Source organism: Gymnoscopelus braueri, assembly GCF_963280865.1.
Source record: "Gymnoscopelus braueri genome assembly, chromosome: 8".
NCBI lineage: Eukaryota > Metazoa > Chordata > Actinopteri > Myctophiformes > Myctophidae > Gymnoscopelus > Gymnoscopelus braueri.
In genome coordinates, this window is record NC_137609.1 from 14,057,389 (window position 1) to 14,079,722 (window position 22,334).

General features: G+C 40.2%; 1 protein-coding gene across 1 annotated transcript; it reads left to right on the forward strand.

The window, feature by feature from the left end:
- The first annotated feature begins 1,050 nt into the window (after positions 1-1,050).
- On the forward strand, positions 1,051-21,091 carry vps36 (vacuolar protein sorting 36 homolog). Its single transcript, XM_080434883.1, has 15 exons — positions 1,051-1,087; positions 6,041-6,190; positions 6,464-6,532; positions 6,881-6,951; positions 7,333-7,447; positions 7,940-8,029; positions 9,518-9,604; positions 13,395-13,427; positions 13,680-13,757; positions 15,421-15,555; positions 15,696-15,761; positions 16,266-16,330; positions 18,150-18,234; positions 19,144-19,220; positions 19,752-21,091. The coding sequence occupies exons 2-15, from the start codon at positions 6,095-6,097 to the stop codon at positions 19,831-19,833; spliced, it is 1,149 nt and encodes a 382-aa protein (XP_080291009.1). The 5' UTR covers positions 1,051-1,087; positions 6,041-6,094; the 3' UTR covers positions 19,834-21,091.
- The last annotated feature ends 1,243 nt before the right edge of the window (positions 21,092-22,334 follow it).

Below are 22,334 nucleotides of genomic sequence, written 5' to 3' on the forward strand. Positions count from 1 at the left end.
AAAAAAAAAAAAAAAAAATCTTGAAGAAAATGTGAAAAATGTGGAATATTTTTTAAACATTTTAAACACAAATCTTGTATGGGGCCGGCCTGGTACAAATACATATTAATCTGGGGGTCCTTGCGATGGAAATGTTTGAGAACCACTGGTTTAAACAACATTAGGAAACAAGGTCCCGCAAACTACCAATATTTTACAAGCGACTTTACAGAAAAACAAGCCCAAAGTCGCGTATAATAAGCGGACATGGCAATCCTGCAGGTGACGTAAACAACACGGATGGACCCCCCTGGGGTACCTTGTAGGAAGCCTGTAAATTAAAAATATAAAAACATATTGCTGTTATTTAAGGCAACTTCCTTGGTGGTAAAAGATACAGTTTGGTTAATTTAATAAACAATGCAATACATTAATCTATATTCTATATTGAATGAGACATAATAGAACGTTTTGTTCGTATATTTCCCGTTGAGGTTCTTTTTGTGTGCAGGCAGCAGTATCATGCTTAATTTATGCTTCAGCGTACGACGGTGTAGCGGCTGATGAAAATAGCCGATCTACAAGCTCACAATGCTCCGCATCCGCTACGCGTTGTGAGCTTGTAGATAGGATATTTCTGGCGCGCGACACCGTCGTACCACCAGGCTCATATTTTTGGTACAGTACAGGAACAGTGTTGCCATATCCGCTTATTATAAGCGACTTTGGGCTTGTTTTTCTTTAAAGTTGCTCGTAAATATTGGTAGTTGCGGGTTGCGTTTTTTTTGGTCTGGTTTCTAACGTGTAGTTGCTTATTTAGGATTGCTTCCAATTGTTTTAATATATTATTTAAACCAGCGGTTCTCAAATATTTTCATAAAAATGTTTTGTGCCAAAGGGGAGCATTTGTGTTGTTAGAATGTTTCAAAAAAGAATCTACATTATATTGCAAGCGTTTTTGAAAATAGCAGATCTGCTATTTTGAAATAGCCGGTGTGCTCATGTAGCTATAGTCGCTTTTTTTGGGCTTGTTTTCCTAGACCTGGTTGCTTATTTCTCTCAAAGAACCTGGCAACACTGTACAGGAAGTAAACATAGAAGAGTAATGACAGCAGCTCCGTTCCGGTAGCAAATATAACACATCCGGTTTTTGAGCTAGCAAATATAAGGTTTCCGGTTGCCTTCAAAGTAAGAGCATCGCATTTAATGTTTTATGAAAGACATACATGCATTTCGAAAAAGACATTTATACAGTGGTGGAAAGTAACTAAGTACATGTAATCAATTACTGTACTATGCATTTTGAAAAATACACGTATACAGTGGTGGAAAGTAACTAAGTACTACTCCACTACATTTCAGAGGCAGATATTATACTAGTTACTTGTTACTTTGTATATTTTTGATTATAATTACAAGACCACTTCAGCCCTATTTAAACTTTGGAAATGTGAAAATAGCCGATCTACAAGCAAAATATTTTTATATTTATACAAGACTACTTCAGCCCTATTTAAACTTTGGCAATTTGAAAATAGCCGATCTACAAGCAAAATATTTGTATATTTAATTACATTTTGATACCAGTACTTTTACTTAATTACATTTGGAATTCAGGACTTTTACTTTTGCAGAGTATTTCTACATTGCAGTATTGATACTTTTACTTAAGTAAAACATTTTAGTACTTTTTCCACCACTGCATTGATGGATGTATTTATAAGAATTAGCCTACGCCCTAACAGGTCGTTATTGAAATTGGCCTTTGATCCACATTCAATGGGCACTTAGCACATTTTCCATACACCCATGTTTAACCACTGTGATTAGACTGTAAACAGGTTTCAGATTTAAATTGGAATGCCAAAGATGGCAATCCCCTTTCTATAAATAATAATAGTAGCTTGTACAGGTGTAACATGTGGGGGGTTTATAACATATTTAACAATACAATACAGTGTGTGTGTGTGTGTGTGTGTGTGTGTGTGTGTGTGTGTGTGTGTGTGTGTGTGTGTGTGTTTCTCATGGCATGGTGTTTTTTTACCTCAATTTCTTTAGAGCACAAAGCCCAAATACCATTGAATATAATATATATGTATATATATATATATATATACATACACGTATATGTGTGTGTGTGTGTGTGTGTGTGTGTGTGTGTGTGTGTGTGTGTGTGTGTGTGTGTGTGTGTGTGTCAATGCAACAACTACAGTAGTTAAAAAACAGTTTTGTCTGAATCCAGCCACTGTAGTCCACACACTAAACCTATATTTTCTACAGAGGTTGTGAATATTTGATTGTTAGGTTAGTGCATCAATGATCTTGTTGTACAGTATGTTAAAATGTTTTGTTGAAATGTATATACAAAAAATCTGTTATTTCTAATTATGCTGCCGGTATCGTGTCTGTGATTATAATGAGCAGGGGATTTTAGCAGGTCACAGCTGATTAGAAGGTTGTAAAGTAAGGGTTTTTTTTAGGCAAACTTTGCAGCATCGGGTAAAGAGTAAATAATATATATATATATATATATATATATATATATATATATATATATATATATATATATATATATATGTATGTGTGTGTGTGTGTGTGTGTGTATTTATAAGAATTCGCCTACGCCCTAACAGGTCGTTATTGAAATTGGCCTTTGATCCACATTCAATGGGCAATGGGAAGATATTGGCCATGGTGTGGATGTGTTTTTTTGCAATGAAAGACCAAATCACAATATGTGTGAAGCCATACCATTACCAATACTAACATTTCTAAAACAGACATCTGCTTTCCAAAAATCTCACACGGCTTGCAGCAGCAGCAGCAGCAGCGCAGTCCCCAGCATTGTTTAAAAGAGCGCTTGAGAAACTTGCCAACACTCAGGTGGTGTCATTAGTGTCTCGGCAATTTTCTATGACAGACGTGTACCACATATTAAACAGCTTTGTGAATGACACACTTGGGGCTCCTTTCCTTGGAAATGACCTGCTTTGCCTTAAAAGTCTTGGTCGCTATATTTGTACTCAATGTGGTGACCAGGCCGTACCATCTAGAAAGAACATGTCAGAACTCATAGTGCAGCCACTTGAAGTGTCACAAAAAGACATCTTGGACACAGTTGCAAAAATATGTTCTGCTCAACTTGACCAATGTGAAACATGTAAGCAGGACTTAAGCTTATCAACCTATCAAGTAATTCACAGCCCACAGACTTTACTTCTCCTGCTAAGATCTGGTGCAGAAATTCCCAAAACGTTCACTCTCTCCTGTCTGTACCACCAAAATGATTATGCTGTGTCCAGCATTTGTGCATTTTTTGACAAGTCACCATATGTGTCATTGTACACGTGTAAAGACCAGCAATGGCATATCATGACAAAAGCATCCAATGACACAGCAGGCTATACCTTTGAGCTGATGCTAAAAATACTGACCACAGCTAGTTGCTTTGTCGTGTCATACGAGAAAACTAATAGTGTGAAACTAATCAACTTTCAGCAGGTCGAACAAAAACATAAATGCACAGACAGATAGAGGGCTAGAAAAAGGAGATCCATTCCAAAGGCAGCTGTGGAGAATAACGAGTGGCTGAGTGATAAGATGATCGATGAGTACCATAAGCTCTTGCTTTCGAGTGTTGAAAGAAAAAAAAATGCATTTATTTGTCCCAGCACTTTTGTAAGCCAACAGTTACAGAGTTTTTGGTGTGATGACATCAGTGTCCTCCCAGATGTACCACGAGCATCACGCAATTGGTGGAACTACGAGTTGGTGATATTGCCCGTCAACGCAAATAAGTCCCATTGGGGAGCCATCGCGGTAGATTTCACCAAAAAGACAGTGAATGGTGATGTTATAGTATTAGATGTTGTGATAATGGATTCACTACGTGTGCATGAGCAAGACCTGGTTAAGGCATTTTTTCCACTGCAAAGGTACTTAGCATTACAGTACTTTGCATTGTATGGTAGAGGTATGGGTATTACATTTAGATATGAGTGTTATCACAGTTGTCCCAATTTCACAGAACAAACTGACGGCAGCAGCTGTGGTATTTTCACTTGTTTGTTTTCCAAAGCTGTTCTGTTTGATGTGAGCCTCAACACTTTCAAAAGCCACCGTGAAAAGCGAGATTGTGTTATGCATGAGTTGTCAGGCAAAAAGATATTTATCTGAGTACAAAGTTAAAGCATGTACTGTGATTTACTGTATCTTGGACAAACTACCTAAAAGGCTCTGTTGTGTCTGTATTCTTTTATGGTGTGGGGTTGTGTGGCCACTTGTATACACTATTGGGTTAGGGTATGGCCACTTGTATACACTATTGTCTGAAAAGGGCCCTTTTCTGACCCCTGACCTCACTGGACGGCCCGCCACTTTTTTCTACACCTTAGTGCCGCTTAGCGGAGAGTGTGGCTGTGTAGAGGGGGTCTCCCCGAACGCGTGCGTACCTCAGAAGTTCCGGCACTAAGCACCGTCTCCTGTCCAGTGTCCAATTTGTATAGGCTATGCACTGAAAAGGGCCCTTTTCTGACCCTTGACCTCACTGGACGGCCCGCCACTTTTTTTACACCTTAGTGCCGCTTAGCGGAGAGTGTGGCTGTGTAGAGGGGGTCTCCCCGAACGCGTGCGTACCTCAGAAGTTCCGGCACTAAGCACCGTCTCCTGTCCAGTGTCCAATTTGTATAGGCTATGCACTGAAAAGGGCCCTTTTCTGACCCTTGACCTCACTGGACGGCCCGCCACTTTTTTTTACACCTTAGTGCCGCTTAGCGGAGAGTGTGGCTGTGTAGAGGGGGTCTCCCCGAACGCGTGCGTACCTCAGAAGTTCCGGCACTAAGCACCGTCTCCTGTCCAGTGTCCAATTTGTATAGGCTATGCACTGAAAAGGGCCCTTTTCTGACCCTTGACCTCACTGGACGGCCCGCCACTTTTTTTTACACCTTAGTGCCGCTTAGCGGAGAGTGTGGCTGTGTAGAGGGGGTCTCCCCGAACGCGTGCGTACCTCAGAAGTTCCGGCACTAAGCACCGTCTCCTGTCCAGTGTCCAATTTGTATAGGCTATGCACTGAAAAGGGCCCTTTTCTGACCCTTGACCTCACTGGACGGCCCGCCACTTTTTTTTACACCTTAGTGCCGCTTAGCGGAGAGTGTGGCTGTGTAGAGGGGGTCTCCCCGAACGCGTGCGTACCTCAGAAGTTCCGGCACTAAGCACCGTCTCCTGTCCAGTGTCCAATTTGTATAGGCTATGCACTGAAAAGGGCCCTTTTCTGACCCTTGACCTCACTGGACGGCCCGCCACTTTTTTTTACACCTTAGTGCCGCTTAGCGGAGAGTGTGGCTGTGTAGAGGGGGTCTCCCCGAACGCGTGCGTACCTCAGAAGTTCCGGCACTAAGCACCGTCTCCTGTCCAGTGTCCAATTTGTATAGGCTATGCACTGAAAAGGGCCCTTTTCTGACCCTTGACCTCACTGGACGGCCCGCCACTTTTCTTTACACCTTAGTGCCGCTTAGCGGAGAGTGTGGCTGTGTAGAGGGGGTCTCCCCGAACGCGTGCGTACCTCAGAAGTTCCGGCACTAAGCACCGTCTCCTGTCCAGTGTCCAATTTGTATAGGCTATGCACTGAAAAGGGCCCTTTTCTGACCCTTGACCTCACTGGACGGCCCGCCACTTTTTTTTACACCTTAGTGCCGCTTAGCGGAGAGTGTGGCTGTGTAGAGGGGGTCTCCCCGAACGCGTGCGTACCTCAGAAGTTCCGGCACTAAGCACCGTCTCCTGTCCAGTGTCCAATTTGTATAGGCTATGCACTCCTTTGAACAGCATCTATCAATTTAGATAAATAATTAATGTTTTAAATCCGTTTTTGTTACACAGAAACATAATATGTGATATATAGCTTCGTTTAAATGCTTAATTTATAGTTTTAATGTGCAAATGAACCGTTTTTCAATGGTTTTCAATGGTTTCTTTTTACTCTAGAGGGTACTCTTATTCTGAAGAGATCGTCCACCGGAAGTCTTATATTTGCTCCGTTATATTTGCTGACTGAACACTGCTAACTAGCAGTATAAAAGTGGAATAAAACTCAAGTTATATCTTTGAATTACAGTAAAACATGGACAGATTCACATGGTCGAATGGTCTCCTGGAGATGAACGAGACGTTAGTCATCCAGCAACGGGGCGTCAAACTATATGACGGTGACGATAAGGTACAGCAGACATAATGTCAACGATGTAAACTTTCTCCAAAACAAACTAATAAACAATCCATGAGTCAGTGCTAATGCTTTTATTCTATGGAAATTTGATTTAATTTGTTTGTTTTCTCCCCTATAGCAGCATTGACACACATGTATATTACATGTTTATAATGGCAATATGACATTTATGTAAATACCGACTGGCAAGAAGTAGTCCTGCTATCTATGTTGCTAGCAGAACATTAACCCCTACCTGTTTGGTTCTCTCATTCTACCATGCAGGCCAAGCTGGATATTGGTGTAACTCTGCTCACCACCCATCGACTGATATGGAGGGACCTTAAGAACCATGTAAGAGCATGCAAATGTGCTGTTCAACATTCTTTAATGTCTTCTAAATCAGTAGTTCTCAAACTTTTTTGTTTCAAGGACTCCCAAAATGATGTGCCAGGGACCTCCCAAAAAATATTTGTGTTTAAAAATTCTAAATTATTCAACGCTCAAAAATGGGAAGAAAAATAGCAGATGTACAAGAGCTTGTATATCTGCTCTTTTCGAATAGCCAATGCAAAAATCTAAAATGACACAGATGCTTTCTCGGTTTTATTGGGTTAACAGTAGGAGAACTGGTACTTTTGCTTATTAATTATTAAACATCATTGTGCCATTGAGTCTATTGGTGCTTCTTGTCTTCTTTAGGAATGTTGCATAGCGATACCACTGTCACAAATCCTCTTCTTTGAGGAGCAAGCAGCAGGAATAGGAAAAAGGTGAATGTCAAGTATACTTTAGTCGCTGTGTACTGTGCTACTACGTACTGTTTACTCTGCTTGTACTTAGTGTTTATTTTTACTGTACTGTGTACTGTGCTTATAAATACTTACTGGGGTTATATTTACTTACTGTTTATTTTTACTGTACTGTGTACTGTGCTTATAAATACTTACTGTGGTTATATTTACTGTGTACTGTGCTTATATTAACTGTGTATGTACTGTGCTCATACTTACAGTACTGTGCACTGTGCATCTTGGCTCTATCCAAAGAAAGAAAGAAATTTAGATTGAAAAATTTTGATAACATAACAATTAACCATGACGCTGGTGGATAATGTGGGAAACTAATGATTACTGTACTCTGCTATCCTTTAGTGCAAAAATAGTCGTCCATCTCCATGCAGCACCTGCAAACAAGGAGCCAGGTCCTTACCAACACAGCAAGTTTTCATTCATCAAGCTGTCCTTCAAAGAACATGGACAGATCGAGGTAACTTTTGATTTATATTTTTATTTTAAAGACATTTTGGTTGATTTTTCTGCCTTTATTGATAGTACACAGTGTAGGGAGAGATAGTCGGGGAGTGACATGCAGAAAAGGTCCGCCGGGCAATTGAACCTGGGACTCGCTGTCCGGCATCAGAGCCTATGCTGTCATGTCAGGCATATGCGCCTTAACCACTCTCAGCTATCAGCGCCCCCAGATTGAGGTAATTTTGATATTGTCATGGGCAGAAATGTTAAATGTGCCATACATGTTAAATGTTCAACTTTGCTACATTACATTGAGGGATGTGTTCTTTGGAAGGTTTATGTATCACACAGGTGAAACCAAAATTGACGGAAGTATAACAAGCTGTCAGTATTGGCTGGTGTTTATATATATGCTTATAAAGCATCATATATCGAGATTGATCAGTGATCAATGCATTAGTGCATCCCCAGTATTGACATAAACCAACACAGTTTTGCTTGTCTGAAGTTCCACAGGAGGCTGACAGAGGAGATGACTCAGAAGAGATGGGAGAATACGCCAGCGTCACAGCCTATGCCCACGGCAACTAGATCCCAGGTCAGAAGCTGCTGTTGAGCAGAAACCTCATTCCCATTCCATAAGAATATCCTCCTCTCCATTGTCTTGGAGTGTAGTCGAATAGTCTTTTTTTGCTTAGGAAGGCTCCTAACAGAGTTAACTGACATGAAAGTAAGCAGCAAGTTACCGTAAGTCGCATTCTCTTGGTTGTCTTTTCCTAATTCCGTTATGAATTCTCCTTCACGTCTTTCCTTGACCTCATGACGCTTTCTATCCAGGTCAAGGAACACTGGCTATGAAAGGAAATAGGATATCTTTTACCCTCTTTCTTTTTATTTGACTATTTGGATGCACTCCTGGAGTTAGGTGTGAACAGTGGATCCTGAAGTGATAAAGCAATGGCGGCTGTCGCCACAGGATGGCATCATTGTTACTATACTATAGGGCCCGACAGCTACAAACCACAATATTCTCAGACGATATCCATCAACTTTTAATAGGTATCACCACATTTCACTCTTTATATGACTGGCTTTTGCATGTGGTTTATCGGAAATGAGAAATACATTAGCAGTAATTTCATTGTAGTCTGGTGTCTAAGTCCAGATTAACCTTGGAGAAAACTTTGGAGAATAAAAGATGATATGTTAAGAGATGTGAGGCCATGATGCCTCACTGTACATTATCCTGCTTATACATGGCTACTTACAGAACAAAATAAATAATGTGACGTGAAATACAGATTTCTTTATGTTTTATTAGCTTACAAGCTTCTGCTTCACTTGCAATGTAAACAGAGGCAGAATACTGGTCTGTTATTAAAAACAGCGGTCTACTATCAGGAAATAACACCTTGATTGACCAATCAGAGTATTCAACAACACTGTGTAATTAGAGCAGATCATTTATTAGCCTTTAGTTGCCAGTTACTCACGTGATTCACAAAATTCCTTTAGTTGCCAGTTACCTATGTGAGTCACAAAATTCTATGTCATTTACTTTAGTCACGGTGCCTACCTATGTACAACAAAGAAACAACAGGTAGTAAAAAAAACGTTTTACCTGGGCACTTCAAATAGAAGCGTCTTTCTTAGTGTCAGTCAGTCACCCCCTGCAATAAACGTGCAGACTTAATGAGTGCTCCAGTGTCTTACTTTGAGTAAAGTGCCCAGGTAAAAAGTTTTTTCTCATAATGCCCTTTCATTTGAAACTTGGCTGAAGTGTGTTGGACTTCACTTTTGTAACAACAAGTAGTATTGGGCAGTAGATACAGTAAGGAAGACGTATTATTCATGAGGCATTGTTAAGCAGCTTTATGTGTTGTAAAATAGTTACAAGTTACTGTACTTTTTCTCTTTAAAAAGTCTCTTTCCTTGCCCTTCTAAGTTTTTGTATTTCTTTGTGTGTGACATGTATGTATGTATGTATTTCAGGTCTGGCATGTATTCCTATTTGTGTGTCAAGTGTTTTTTGGTCTCAAATGCATTTTCTTCCTCGGTGCGGGGGCCGGGGGTGGTGTCCATGCAGGCGGGAAGGACGCGTGCCGTGGGGATTGTTGGCATTGAGAGGAAGATAGAGGAGAAGAGGAAGGAAACGGACAAAAACATCTCTGAGGTAAACGCAACTGAGTGTGTCAAGGGATTCTTTTGAGCTTAGGGCAATAATAGTTACATGTTGAAGCTGAGCACAATGCTTTGTGAATTAGAAGCTGCTCAGTGACACGTCTGTGTTGCTATACTGGCTTCATACTCCAGCTGAGAATCTATTTTCTCTCTCTGCTCCATGGGAGATTCCAATTGTAGACATCAAAGCTGCTTTGGCACTCAACATTCTTCCCGGTGTGCCAGTAATTGTGCCAGACCTTACATGAATTGAACTTCAATTTAACTATATACACTTACTGTGTATATAGGCTATGATTATACATTTTTCTTTAAATATTAAATTGGCTATTCACTGCAGTTTGATCATACCAGTCTAATGATGACTTCAAGCCATTAGCTGTCTTCCAATGTTGGTGTATATGCATACAGTGTTTTTTTGTGTATACTGTGTATACTTTAGTGCAGTGGTTGCTAAACTGTGTTGTGGGACAAGTCCAAGTGTGCCTTGGGATTTTGTGGCAACCACACTTTATTAAAAAACTTTTGAATATTTTTTGTATTTACCATGTCAGTACAATTTCCCAATACAGGGGTTAGTTATAAAAATAATATTTAAACTACTTTCAGCGTGGTGTCTCTATCTCTCACCGCTATCTCTCCCTACCACTGTAGGACCCTATTATTCTGCAGCTTGTGTGTACACACAATAGAGGTAGTTAATAGGTAGTTAAACGGCCATTGTGCGTGACTTGTGAACTCCCAATCTGTCCTCCTGGAGGACCTCAACAAGGCCAGTTTACTTCCACTCTTTGCAGTCTGGACATGAATCTCATGGAAATAATGACATGGAAACTTAAACTTGGTACAAGGAAAACATACCTTGGCTGAAAAGTGAGTTTCAGAATAGTTCTCTTTCGCTTGCTGTTTGCCGTCAATGCAAGCAGGCAATCTCCATAATTTGTATGTAATGCTTTTTTGCGATGGATTTAAAATGTAATTCATTTGTTTATTTGGGAGGGACAACATTGAACATACATTACATAGCCTACAATGCACTGTACTGTACATACACAGGATTTAGCAAAATATTAAAATTTTCATCCGTAGTCCCCAGCATAAAAACTGGTAATAACCGAGCACACAGAGTAATACGTCAATACAATCAGACACCATAATACAAAAAAACTAGAAAAAGTGCTCCTCTGTGCACTGGTCTCCGCCAGGTCAGGTAGGTTATTGTGGGCCAGCAATGTTCGGAATTTTCCAATCAGGATGGAATATAAGAAATTAGACGGATCCGTCTTGATCACTTGATCAGATTTGGGGCATTTCGTTCAAAACAGGCCACTCCTGCAAACTTTAGATGTCGATCTTAGCCAATCAGGATGGAATATGAAACGTCTAACAGATTGGTCTTGATCACATGACTATAGAGATCATGTGTACCTATTTGCGTGAAATTTGGATAAAATCTGAAGGAGTAATATCAAAAACATTGTTTTACATAAGTCGGCCTCCTGATGGCGCTTTAAAAGGCAAATGTGAAGGTTTTTCCTTGGTCTCTAGGAGTGCTATACAAAGTTTTACGCAGATCAGTAAAAATGCGAATCGGCCTGTTGAGGCTGATTTGAACATTTTCAAGTTGCATTTCTTCCTCGGCCTAGTGGGAATGTGCATGCAAAATTTCACGGAAATCGCATGCTGCGTTCATTATTTGAGGCATTTTGTTCAAAATGGAGCACTCCTGCAAACTTTGGAAGCCAATCTTAGCCAATCGGGATGGAATATAAAAAATCTAAAAGACCTGTTTCGTTTAATGACTATAGAGATACTGTGTACCAATTTGCGTGATGTTTTGACATGATGTTTTGAAATCTGTAGGAGTACTGTAAAAAAAAAAGTTTTGTGGGGCGCCCGCCGGCCTAGCGGTCCAGGCGCATACCACATATAGGCTCCAATACCTGAGGGCATGTTGCGGGTACCGATGACCTTTGCTGTGCCTCTCCTTGTTTCTCCCTCTTTTCTGTCCTTCTTCACTTGAACTATCAATGAAGGCAGAAAAGCCCAAAACTAATTTTAAGAATTTTTTTTTTTGCAAAACTTGGCCTCCTAGTGTCTAGGGCCATAACAGGCCCATGTGGAAAATTTGGGGCAGAGGTTCTGCTCTGGCATCCTGGGAGTGTGTGCCCACAGTTTCGCTGCGATCAAGCCAACGGAGATTAGCTGTTCACAGACGGACACACACACACGGACGGACGGAGAGACGGATGGACAGACGGGGTGCAAAACATAGTCTCGGCCATGCCTTTGGCCTGGCGGAGACAATAATAATAGTAATAATTTGGTCCCCACTCCTTTTGTATAGGTATATTTGCACATACATTAAAATGTGTTATCTGCATTTAACTCATCCTAAGTACCAGAAGCAGTGGGTGATACGGGTGTAGCGCCCAGGGATTAGTTAGGCGTGAAACAATTAGTAGTTAATTGAGGGAGACACGGAGAACAGGTTGGGGAAAAAACAAAGGCAGGTGACTGCACACGTGTATGTGTTTGTGCATGCACAATTGCACATCAGATCCAGCCTGGATTAAGTTTTTTTTTGTCAGGTCTGGCCCGTGAGTTTGACACCCCTGCTTTAAGCAATTGTGCTCTGCTGAAATAAGTCAGACTGTCACCAGTCTCACATTATCCACTTCAAGTTCAACCTTAAGAGATGGCTTAAAGCTAACCAAATGTGTAATCATGGGTAATTATCAGCTCCATTTTGTCACTGGTGTCTTTTCTCATATTTCACTGTAAATGTATTGTCTTGTTTTGTACTGATGCCTTTTTTTGTATGGATATATCACCACTTTTAACAGCCTGCTCAGGGACTACAGATGAAATTTAGCCTTTGGCTAATTCTGGCTCATTTACATGGATGTGAAAACTGACATGTTGATTAATGTGCACTGTCCCTGATAAATAAACACTACATTTTAGCACTGTGCCAGCACATACATATCACTGGAACATTTTTGGAGAAAACTTTATGTCAAATATCCAATCCAATTTGCCATCTTCTTAGGCAACATTTGTGAATAGGCTTGAATAGACAACATTTGACATTGTGATCAGTTCAGTACTAATCTAATGTAAAAAGCATGGGTCCAACCTCAAATGTTATTTGTTTTACATCATACTCTTGCAGCTATATTTGTTCAAAATATAATCTGTAAGATCACACATCTGTAATATAATGTGCACACAACTCAAAATGTGTCATGATGACAGTTCATGATTGCTGAAATACTGCATCTGTCTGGCCCAATCACATTGTGAAAAAAACATCTTATTCGCTTAAAATTAAACTGCATGAAAGTAGAACCACATAAATAACTCCACTGTCTGTCAACTGTTTTGTTTTTATTTAATTTGAGGTTAATCAGTCCATGAGACTCTGAGGGACATTTGTTGTATACTGTAATGCAATACTGGAGCAACTGTGACCATTGTTGAAGCGTCAACATTGTGTCATGTGTTATACTATAGAGCTGCAGTTAAGTTGATCATGTATGTTTGGAATGTCCACATACATAGTTGGCTTGATTAAAAATGGAGCAGAGCATTGAGGAGCTTAAAAATGAGAGATTTTAATGTCAGCCAGTGAGAGGGGGGGGGGGGGTGCGTGTGAGTCTGAGGGGGTGTGCTCTGGAATTACATATAAATTAAATCTCTGGTCGTGTGGTTTTTCTGGTTTTTGAATTGTTTACATATTTTGTCCCGATCAGCAATGTTGGTTTCCTTTTTTTTCTCAGGCCTTCGAGGACCTCAGTAAGCTAATGGTGAAGGTAAAAAAAAACCTGCTTTGTCATTTTCTTTGCTTCTTGTAGCTGTTGATTACTTGATTCCTAAAGGAATTAATGGTCTTTAATGATCTGCTTTACTCTTTATGTGTTGATGACTTCTTAGCTGTTGTTTAAGCCCTATTTATATATTAAGCTCAACTTGGGGGTCATCGGACCTATGTCGGCTACTGTTATGTGTCATCCGTTTTGTGCTGTGGTTTACCAAACCTGTATGAAAGTCCTTTTCTCTAACAGGCCAAAGAGATGGTGGAGCTGTCCAAGTCCATAGCCAACAAGATCAAAGACAAGCAGGGTGCCATCAGTGAGGATGAGGTATGAGTCATACCATATGATACCATACCATCAGATATACAGATGTGACGTCAGCAGCAATACCATGAATACAAATTTGGTGTGCAGCATGACATGCATCACAATACATGCGCAAAATACAGTATATGGAAGCAATACATTCAACACATACACATACATGAACACTGCTGTATGTGATGGCTATTTGCATCACATAAGCAAGTATTGTCCCCCACTGGACGAAATAGTGATTGCGACTGAGAAAACCCTCCAGATTCCATAACAAAAGTAGGTTACGGTGACCTACGGTACATTTGGTACGTGACACTAGATATAACCATCCTGTACCAAGTTTGGTCAGGCTAGGCCTTGTGGTATAGGAGATGTGCAACAGGCAATATCTCAGACGAACGGAAGGACAGATGGAGCGCAAACCTATATCCTCCCCCCTCCACGGATGTCCAGAGGGGGCACTAATAACAGCAGTGTACAGCACTTAATGACACATGCTTCCTTGTTATTCCACAACCTATATACCATTTTAGTATATTGACAGTAAGTCATGTCAACGTAGAGGGATCTCACAGAAAAGTGATGCCAACAATAACACATGGGAGGCCATCACTGGATTCCATGTCATGAGTTATGTCTCAGGGCCTGTATGAATTTTCCGATTGGTGGCCAAGAGAGTTTAAGCAAACCTTTTTGTTTAAGCTTCATTGGCTGACCACGTGATCATACAGCTTTTGCTCTAAAACGTCCTCTTCTAATAAGCTTTCCAGGATTGAGGAGGTTTTACGTTACCCACTTCCTTCAATATGGGAAAAAATAAATTCCTCAGGCCTGAAACTAAGAGTCTTGCATACTTGTATGCAAATTCCAGGCAGAGGTCCATAGAAGGGCCATTGTGCAGAACATGGGGGTGTCTTATGGTGTGTGTGCATAAACTCCATTATTTTCAAACATGCCACTTAAGTCAATTTAACCTAGATTTTTAGATGAGAGTATAGCTACAGTATCTTTCTTCTTTGTCCTATTGTGGAGATACATCAATTCAGATCTTTATTTTCCCTCAAGGTGAAATTTAGGTTGCAGCAAGGGCATAAAAAAACATATCGAGATATCAAGAGCAGATCTCATGCACTAATAATAACAGCGATGTATGCAGATACCTACAGCCATGAAATAGTAGTGTGGCGTATGATTACCAGTTGCACATCATCTCTGATGTCGGGATAACTATGGACAGATGCACAGGGCTGAACGTATGACCTCCTGGCAGTGATAATAAAAAACACAGGTACAGGTATTAACATACCTGTACATAAAAGCATTAAGACCTGATAAAGCAATAGAAACGGATCGAATGACAAATATCTACATATATGGAGCCATACAGAGATGTCTAGTTGCTGGAGTTACTGTATATCTAGTAGCTACATGTGCAAAATATGGAAGGCCGGATGCAACATCAGATTGTGTGCAAATTGAGCATATTTATAGCATTACATGGTGGTATGATTGAAACATTTTATGTATTGCATTCTATATTTCATGAGCACTTCATAGGCTTTCAGGGACTCGCACATTGTTGTACAGCCTATAACTTCTTGACTCTCAAAAGTCTTATAAAGCGTTTATTTCTGGTAGTTTGTGCTATCAACAAAACTGTTGTCCTTTACAGACCATCCGGTTTAAGTCCTACCTGCTGAGCATGGGTATTGCCAACCCTGTGACCAGAGAAACGCATGGATCTGGAACACACTACCATATGCAGCTGGCCAAACAACTGGCAGATATGCTACAGGCCCCTCTGGAGGTTTGTGTGCATATAAGTACAGAAATTGTGTATATATACCTGTTCTCTTATGTGTATAATAGCAGATATAATATGCTTCTTTATATCACTTATATATTTATCTCTCTCTCTCTCTCTTACTCTCTCACTCACTCACTTAGGAGCGCGGTGGAATGATGGCTCTGACTGAGGTGTACTGTCTTGTCAACCGAGCCAGAGGAATGGAAGTAAGACGAACATGGACGTTCCTCCCCAGGAGCTTTAGAACAATTATCAGCTCAACGACATGCCTAAAACTGCAGCCAAAACCCCATTTACACAACCACTCAAGTTATGACGAATATGTCTCTCTAATAGCGCAGCGAGTCTGTTCCATTTGTGAAATATGTCATGAATGTTAACTCCTAATGTTGCCTTCTTTGCAAAGTGGTATTGCGTTATCACCTTTTTCATGTCTAGGATCCCCAATTGATACAGTAAATATGTCAGTACATAAGTGTATAATTGTCTGTAATTTTGCATGGAGATATAATTGTGGAACATCTGATTACAAAAGTCATTTTCAATCATTCTCTTCCTGCATTAATTTACGATTAATTAAATCAGACCGTTCCATAATTTTTCCTGCGACTCCCTCAACTTCCTTTTGAGGACCCCTTGTGGTGCATGGGACCCCACTACTGTGCCATTACATTCTAACTGTTGACTCTTTTCCCCACCACTTTACCCAGCTCCTGTCTCCGGAAGATTTGGTTAATGCGTGCAAGATGTTTGAGTCAATGAAGTCCCCATTGAGGTGGGTTTTGAACTTGTGTTTATGCGTTTTGCATGTGTGATTTACTATTCAGGTTTGCACTGCACCATGTATTTCAAGCTACTGTAGGTTTTCTCAGTTCACCGTACTGTGTTGTTAGTTGGACTGACAATTAACCCATTAAGCCCGGGAAAGCATCTTATCATTTTAGATTTTAACCACTTTAACCATTATCGTATACTTTGGCTATTCAAAAATAGCAGATATACAAGCTCATAGCGCTATGAGCTTGTTGATCTGCTATTTTTTGACATTTTTTTTTGCAAATCTTTGAATGTATATATTTTTAGAGCAAACATTTGTAACTCAAATCTTTGCTTCTGGGGATTCGACAAATGTCTTGAAAAATTTTTTCAACAGATTTTTGAAAAAAAACGTATGTCGCTATAATCAGTCGCCCAAACCTTTTCATGTCAAGGACCCCCAAAATTATATTTGGTCCCCCTATCTCAAAATATTTTGTTTCAGGGATCCGATCCCCCCCCCCCCACCCCCACCCCCAGAAGCAAAGATTTGAGTTACAAATGTTTGCTTTAAAAACTATATATTCAAAGATTTGCAAACATTTTCAAGATTTTTCAAAAAAGCAGATCTACGAGCTCATAGCGTGGCACCGCCAAAGTATAAAATAATGGTTATAGCTAAAATCTAAAGTGACGTAGATGCGTTCCCGGATTGAATAGGTTAAGCTGAGTATAACTGGATTGAAATGAATTGAAGTGGTTCATTGTGTTGTGTACACAGATGCGTGTATGTTTTTATAGGTCAGTGTGGGTGTGTATTGGAGGAGCATTGAAGGGCAGTCTGCTGCTGGCGCCTGCTTCTCAGGCACCGTCCAGGCACTTCCTTCCTATTTCCTGTTGTTGGAAGTAGTCACACTGAGGCCGTGTCGTTTCCTGTAACTTCCCAGAGATTCAGTAGAAATGCTGGCACATTTTTTCCTCCCCATGCACTGGCCCAATAACAAGTTGCCACACCGCAAATCCCTGAGTGTTAATTTAACTCTTGAGAGTGTAATAATGGACCCATGTGGCTCCTTTCTTACACTGCCGAATTTTGCAGTGTGTCCTCTCTGTTAGTTCTATCTGTTATGTCCAGTGTGTAGAAGTTCAAATCACAATTTGTTGCTGTCTGACAGAAAACATGTAACTCCATATTTCATCGTTCTATGCTTTTTACATAAATTCGTGGTATTGGTTATCCGTCAATCAATTAAGCCCTATTTTATATGTCACCGTACAACAGTGTAAAACAAAACAGTGCAAACATATCCGCTCTACAAACTCGCAACATATTGCATAGATCTGCTATTTCCGCTACAGTATTTTTTAACTATTTAGATTTGGATAATTTTTTCACCTATAATGAGATGACATGCCCAAAATAGGGATGCCAGGTTGAGTGTGTGTTGGTGGGTTTTATAAATATTTAACCAATAAAAAGTATTAACAAGAGCTTTTGGCTAAATCATAACTGCACTGGATCAATTAGGTTCTTTTTTTTCTACAGGAACATGACAACACATTGTGCTGTTGTTTGTTCATACAGGAACAACACTACTGTATACAAACTATACACACAGTATCACTCTACAAACAAATACACATCTGTTGCTCGATCATAATGAACAATTATGAACAATGAACAATCCAGCCAGCGTGCCACTGCCTTCAGCCAAGGCCTGTACAATGTATACCATCACACATTATGCAAGTTACAATATGAATCCTTCCTCTTGTTTTCATGTCCATCTTCCCCTCCCTCACCCCATCTCTGTTCTTTATACTCTCTCTCGCTGTAGGTTGCGTGTGTTTGACAGTGGTGTGATGGTGGTACAGCTGCAGTCTCACAGTGAAGAAGAAATGATAGCCTCAGCACTGGACAACGTATGTTCTGACACTGCAGTATAACATTACGCTGATATGGCCCATATCAGCGTAATGTGCCATTCTTTCCACTTCTTCGCCTGGACAATTCTGCTGATTGGGAGGGCACTTTTTAAATGTTTCACAGCAGAATATCATTTTACCACACATATAGTTTATTCTATAGACATCCATAGGAACATGTCAACACTTTTAAATTTGTGACAGAGTTCCGAGTTACAGCAATGGGTGAGGTCACAGATAGGGCCCAAAATGTAGAGCCCAAATGTAGAAAAAGGGTACCAGTGTGCACATACAACCCATTTGAGTTCAGGTGCAGGATAAAAAAAAGAAAATAAATTATGTGGATCTTGGGATAGAAATGGCGTGGCTACAATGTGGGCCTCGGGCTTCATGTGGCCGGCCTGTGACATCGTCATCTAGTCATCTTCAAAGTAAATATTTCAAAAAGTACAAAACGTATGTGAAAACAAATTGTGGAGGTACTACTAAGTGTGGCACTGATTGGTTCAGCGGTTTGTGAGATTAGCTCCGTACAGACAGACACAGACTCTCTCATAGATGGCTAGCCTCTTGCAGATCCACTCTGTAAAAAAGACTATGAATAAGGATGGATAATCCACACACTGAACATTAAGATCCCGATCATTTAACCACAATCCTTGGGTCACACATACTTTGCTTAGGTCTGATGAAGCCCAGATGTAGCTCACAATGACAAACTGCCATATTTTCGTTGTTCTGTGTTTAGTAAACCATAGAGGTGATCAATGCTTTATCCCGATCTCTGAAGGCTAATCGTACTTCATCCCCGACCCTTTCTGACGAGTGTCTATAATGTTTTATCAACTGGAAAAAAAGTGTGATTTCTCCCCTTTTCTCCTTTTCTCTCATCTCTCTCTTTTGCAGGTGACAGATAAAGGTTCATTAACGGCAGAGGAGTTTGCAAAGCTTCTGGGTCTCTCTGTTCTTCTCTCTAAAGAACGGTGAGCACCGAAAAACTACCCAGAACCCAGATAATGTTAAAGTACTGTGACTGTAGTGTGTTAATTATTCTGTTGTTGCCGATATTAGAGCAGGTGTACTGTACATAACATGCCATTACCTTGTACATAATATCAGTGCAATAATTAATATTAGCCTCATATTGTATATCATTTCCTTCTGTAAATAGGTCTCAACTACTTTCATCCTGGCGTTCCAATTTTTATTTTTTTTATCGAGAAAATAGCCAATCTGCAAGCTCACAACGCATCACAATGCAACGTGTTGTGAGCTTGTACTTCGGCTATTTTTTTATTTGTCGTACGACAAATTATTCAGAGTTTAAGTTGTTAATGCCGTCGTTATTCTGTTAAATACTCTGAGACAAATTTCTCCTATGTGCAGACATACAGTACCTGGAAATAAAAAATATTATATTATTATTCTAATATTTTCTGTATATGTCTCCTTTCTCTCTTTCTTCTCTGCTTTCTACTCTTCATCCTGTGTCCCTCACTCTCCTCCTCTTCCAGGTTATTGCTGGCTGAGAAGATGGGTCATATTTGCAGAGATGACTCAGTTGAGGGTCTGAGATTCTACCCCAACCTCTTTTGAACTGCACACATCACAGCTGCATGGGACCCCAAGTTTGCATTCACCATACAGTCGGGACCCGATCTATCAAATAATAGAATATTCTTCCATTAACGACTTCAACCCTACAGTATATACTTTGTGACCGGGGTCCCCCAGGTCGCTATCCTTGGCTACCTCTTTTTTCCCCCTCTACACTAAAACTCTGCTGAAAATGGCAATCTACAAGCTTACACACAACACAATCCTATTATAAAATGCCCAGAATAAGGGACGCTATAGGGTTGAAGTGGTTAAAGTTGCTCTTCTTCAGAGACTCTGTCTGAACATCTGGGGACCCACCTTGTGGATCACAAGCCATTTCTGGTGACTGGACAAACTTTTGTATTGATGCTTTCTGCTGTCGTATGATAGTGTCCTGCTGCATCTAAAATAGCAGATCTAACTTGTAGATCATCTATTTTAAGTGTGGGACAACGTCGTATAAATCAGGCTTTAGAATTCTGGTCTTCTAGTCTAGAATGTCAACGTTAATTGTTTGATGATACTTATCCAATTGACTGGAAGTAAAAGCAAAGTGGAGTAACTGAATAGTCTGTGTCTTTTTGGGGTCCGAATACACAGATGCGTAAGAAGCGCTGTCTGCTTTGGTTGGTTACCCTATTACACCATTTCTTAGTTTACTGAACCATGTTTTCTGTTTAAGTGTGTTGAACTGTAAGCTATGCAGGCAATTTTCTACAGTCAGGCACTATTTCTGGTGCGTTCATGTAACAATATTCATCCAAAATGAACAGGATTTGGGTAGGACTCAATATAACAGTCCTTGGAACAGTGTTTATTTTGTGTGTTACTGTAATTGATAAATGGGTTTTTGGAAATTGGGTTAATGGCATATGGATATATATAATTTTTGGTTCATTTTTGTACTTCACCGAGATGACATCCTTGCATCTAAAACTCACTCTCTAAACTGTACGAGTCTAGCCTGGTTCCATACCCTAGACCCCGCCCACTCTCTGAGTGGACTGCCTCTTGGTCTGGTATTGTAAATGTGAACCTAGGATTTCTCCGGTACAAAATGTATCGTCCAATGAGAGTCTGAGGTGGGGGTGGGGATCCCTTAGGATTGGTTTAGGGAAATTCTAATCCCCTCCCCCTTGTAATCGCCTACTGTCAGACTGAAGCTCCACGGAGCTTCAGTCTGATAATCAGGCTAGTACAAGTCACTACTCTGCTGTACTATAGGATAATCAGCCTCAGTTAAGTGTCATGTATCATGATAGTTAAAGGTTATGGAAATAAATCAAAGTAACAGAATTTAATGTATTTGTCCCATTTTTCGGTATTCTGAATTTGTGCCAACTGCAGTGTATTTCCTGCAGTTTGCTTAATTTTATTAACTTCCTCTGGTCTCTCAGTCTTGTAATTAACCACTTAAGCCCTAATATATGACCAATGTTGTACAACAAATAGCGAAAATACAAGCTCAAGCTTGTAGATCAGCAATTGTTTTATTTCTTTATTTTATGGTAAGATTTTGAAACTGTTCGCCTATAATGACATGCCCAAAATAGAACTATGGTAAATGTCTCATCTTATAGTAAATCAAACTACCTTTCAATGTGATGGTTTCACCCATGTTTGTTAATGCTATACAAGACCATGGGTACCACAAGGCACAGAAATGTGCCAAATCTGCTCTACAACTTCAACACACCATCACTTCAGTCTGCAACACATTGCAAAGGTGGAAAATCTTGCTAAACGTCATTCTACGATGTTTCTTACTAGTGTAGCCTATGCATTGCATTACTACTGTAAAACTGGCTGTGACCATTTTGAGGCCAGCTCGCTGCTGGTTATCTCTACCAAGAGATCATGTGTTCGCCCGTATGTGTGGGTCAGCAGCTAATCTTGCATACTAGGCCAACCAGCGTCATATGTCTTGTGCACTGCACACTAACAGCAGGCGAAGGACTGCAACCCTCTAATATCTTTCAAATTGGTCCATAATAACTTGGTCATTATTTTTTTTATTTCATTATCACAGAGCAATCAGTCCCACCAGACTATAGGATAAGCTTCCCACCAGGCTATGGATCAGAATTAGCCAATCATCTTGGCTAATTCTCACAAAGTAAGTGTAGGGCAGAAAATCACAACTTTTGATTGCCTTGTGATACAAACATAACTGACAAGCAATTAATAATAAGACTTTGCCGATCACAGAGAAATTTGAATGACAGAAATCTGTTCACAATTATGTGCAGGATCTCTCCGACGCATACAAGTGTATTAGGCTATAACCTTGTAACTTTAGGTTTGTTCTAGTGATGACAGCATGCCACACTACTTTTTCATGTGTTCACTGTCCAAAGATTTGTCTCCATATAGCCTGTCTACTCTGGTTGCACCATGATAATGTAATCAGAACCTTTATTATACCCCCACAGCCATTGCCATGTGCCTCTTCGTTCTCACGCACATCCCCAAAACGTCATCACATGCTCCAGACGGAG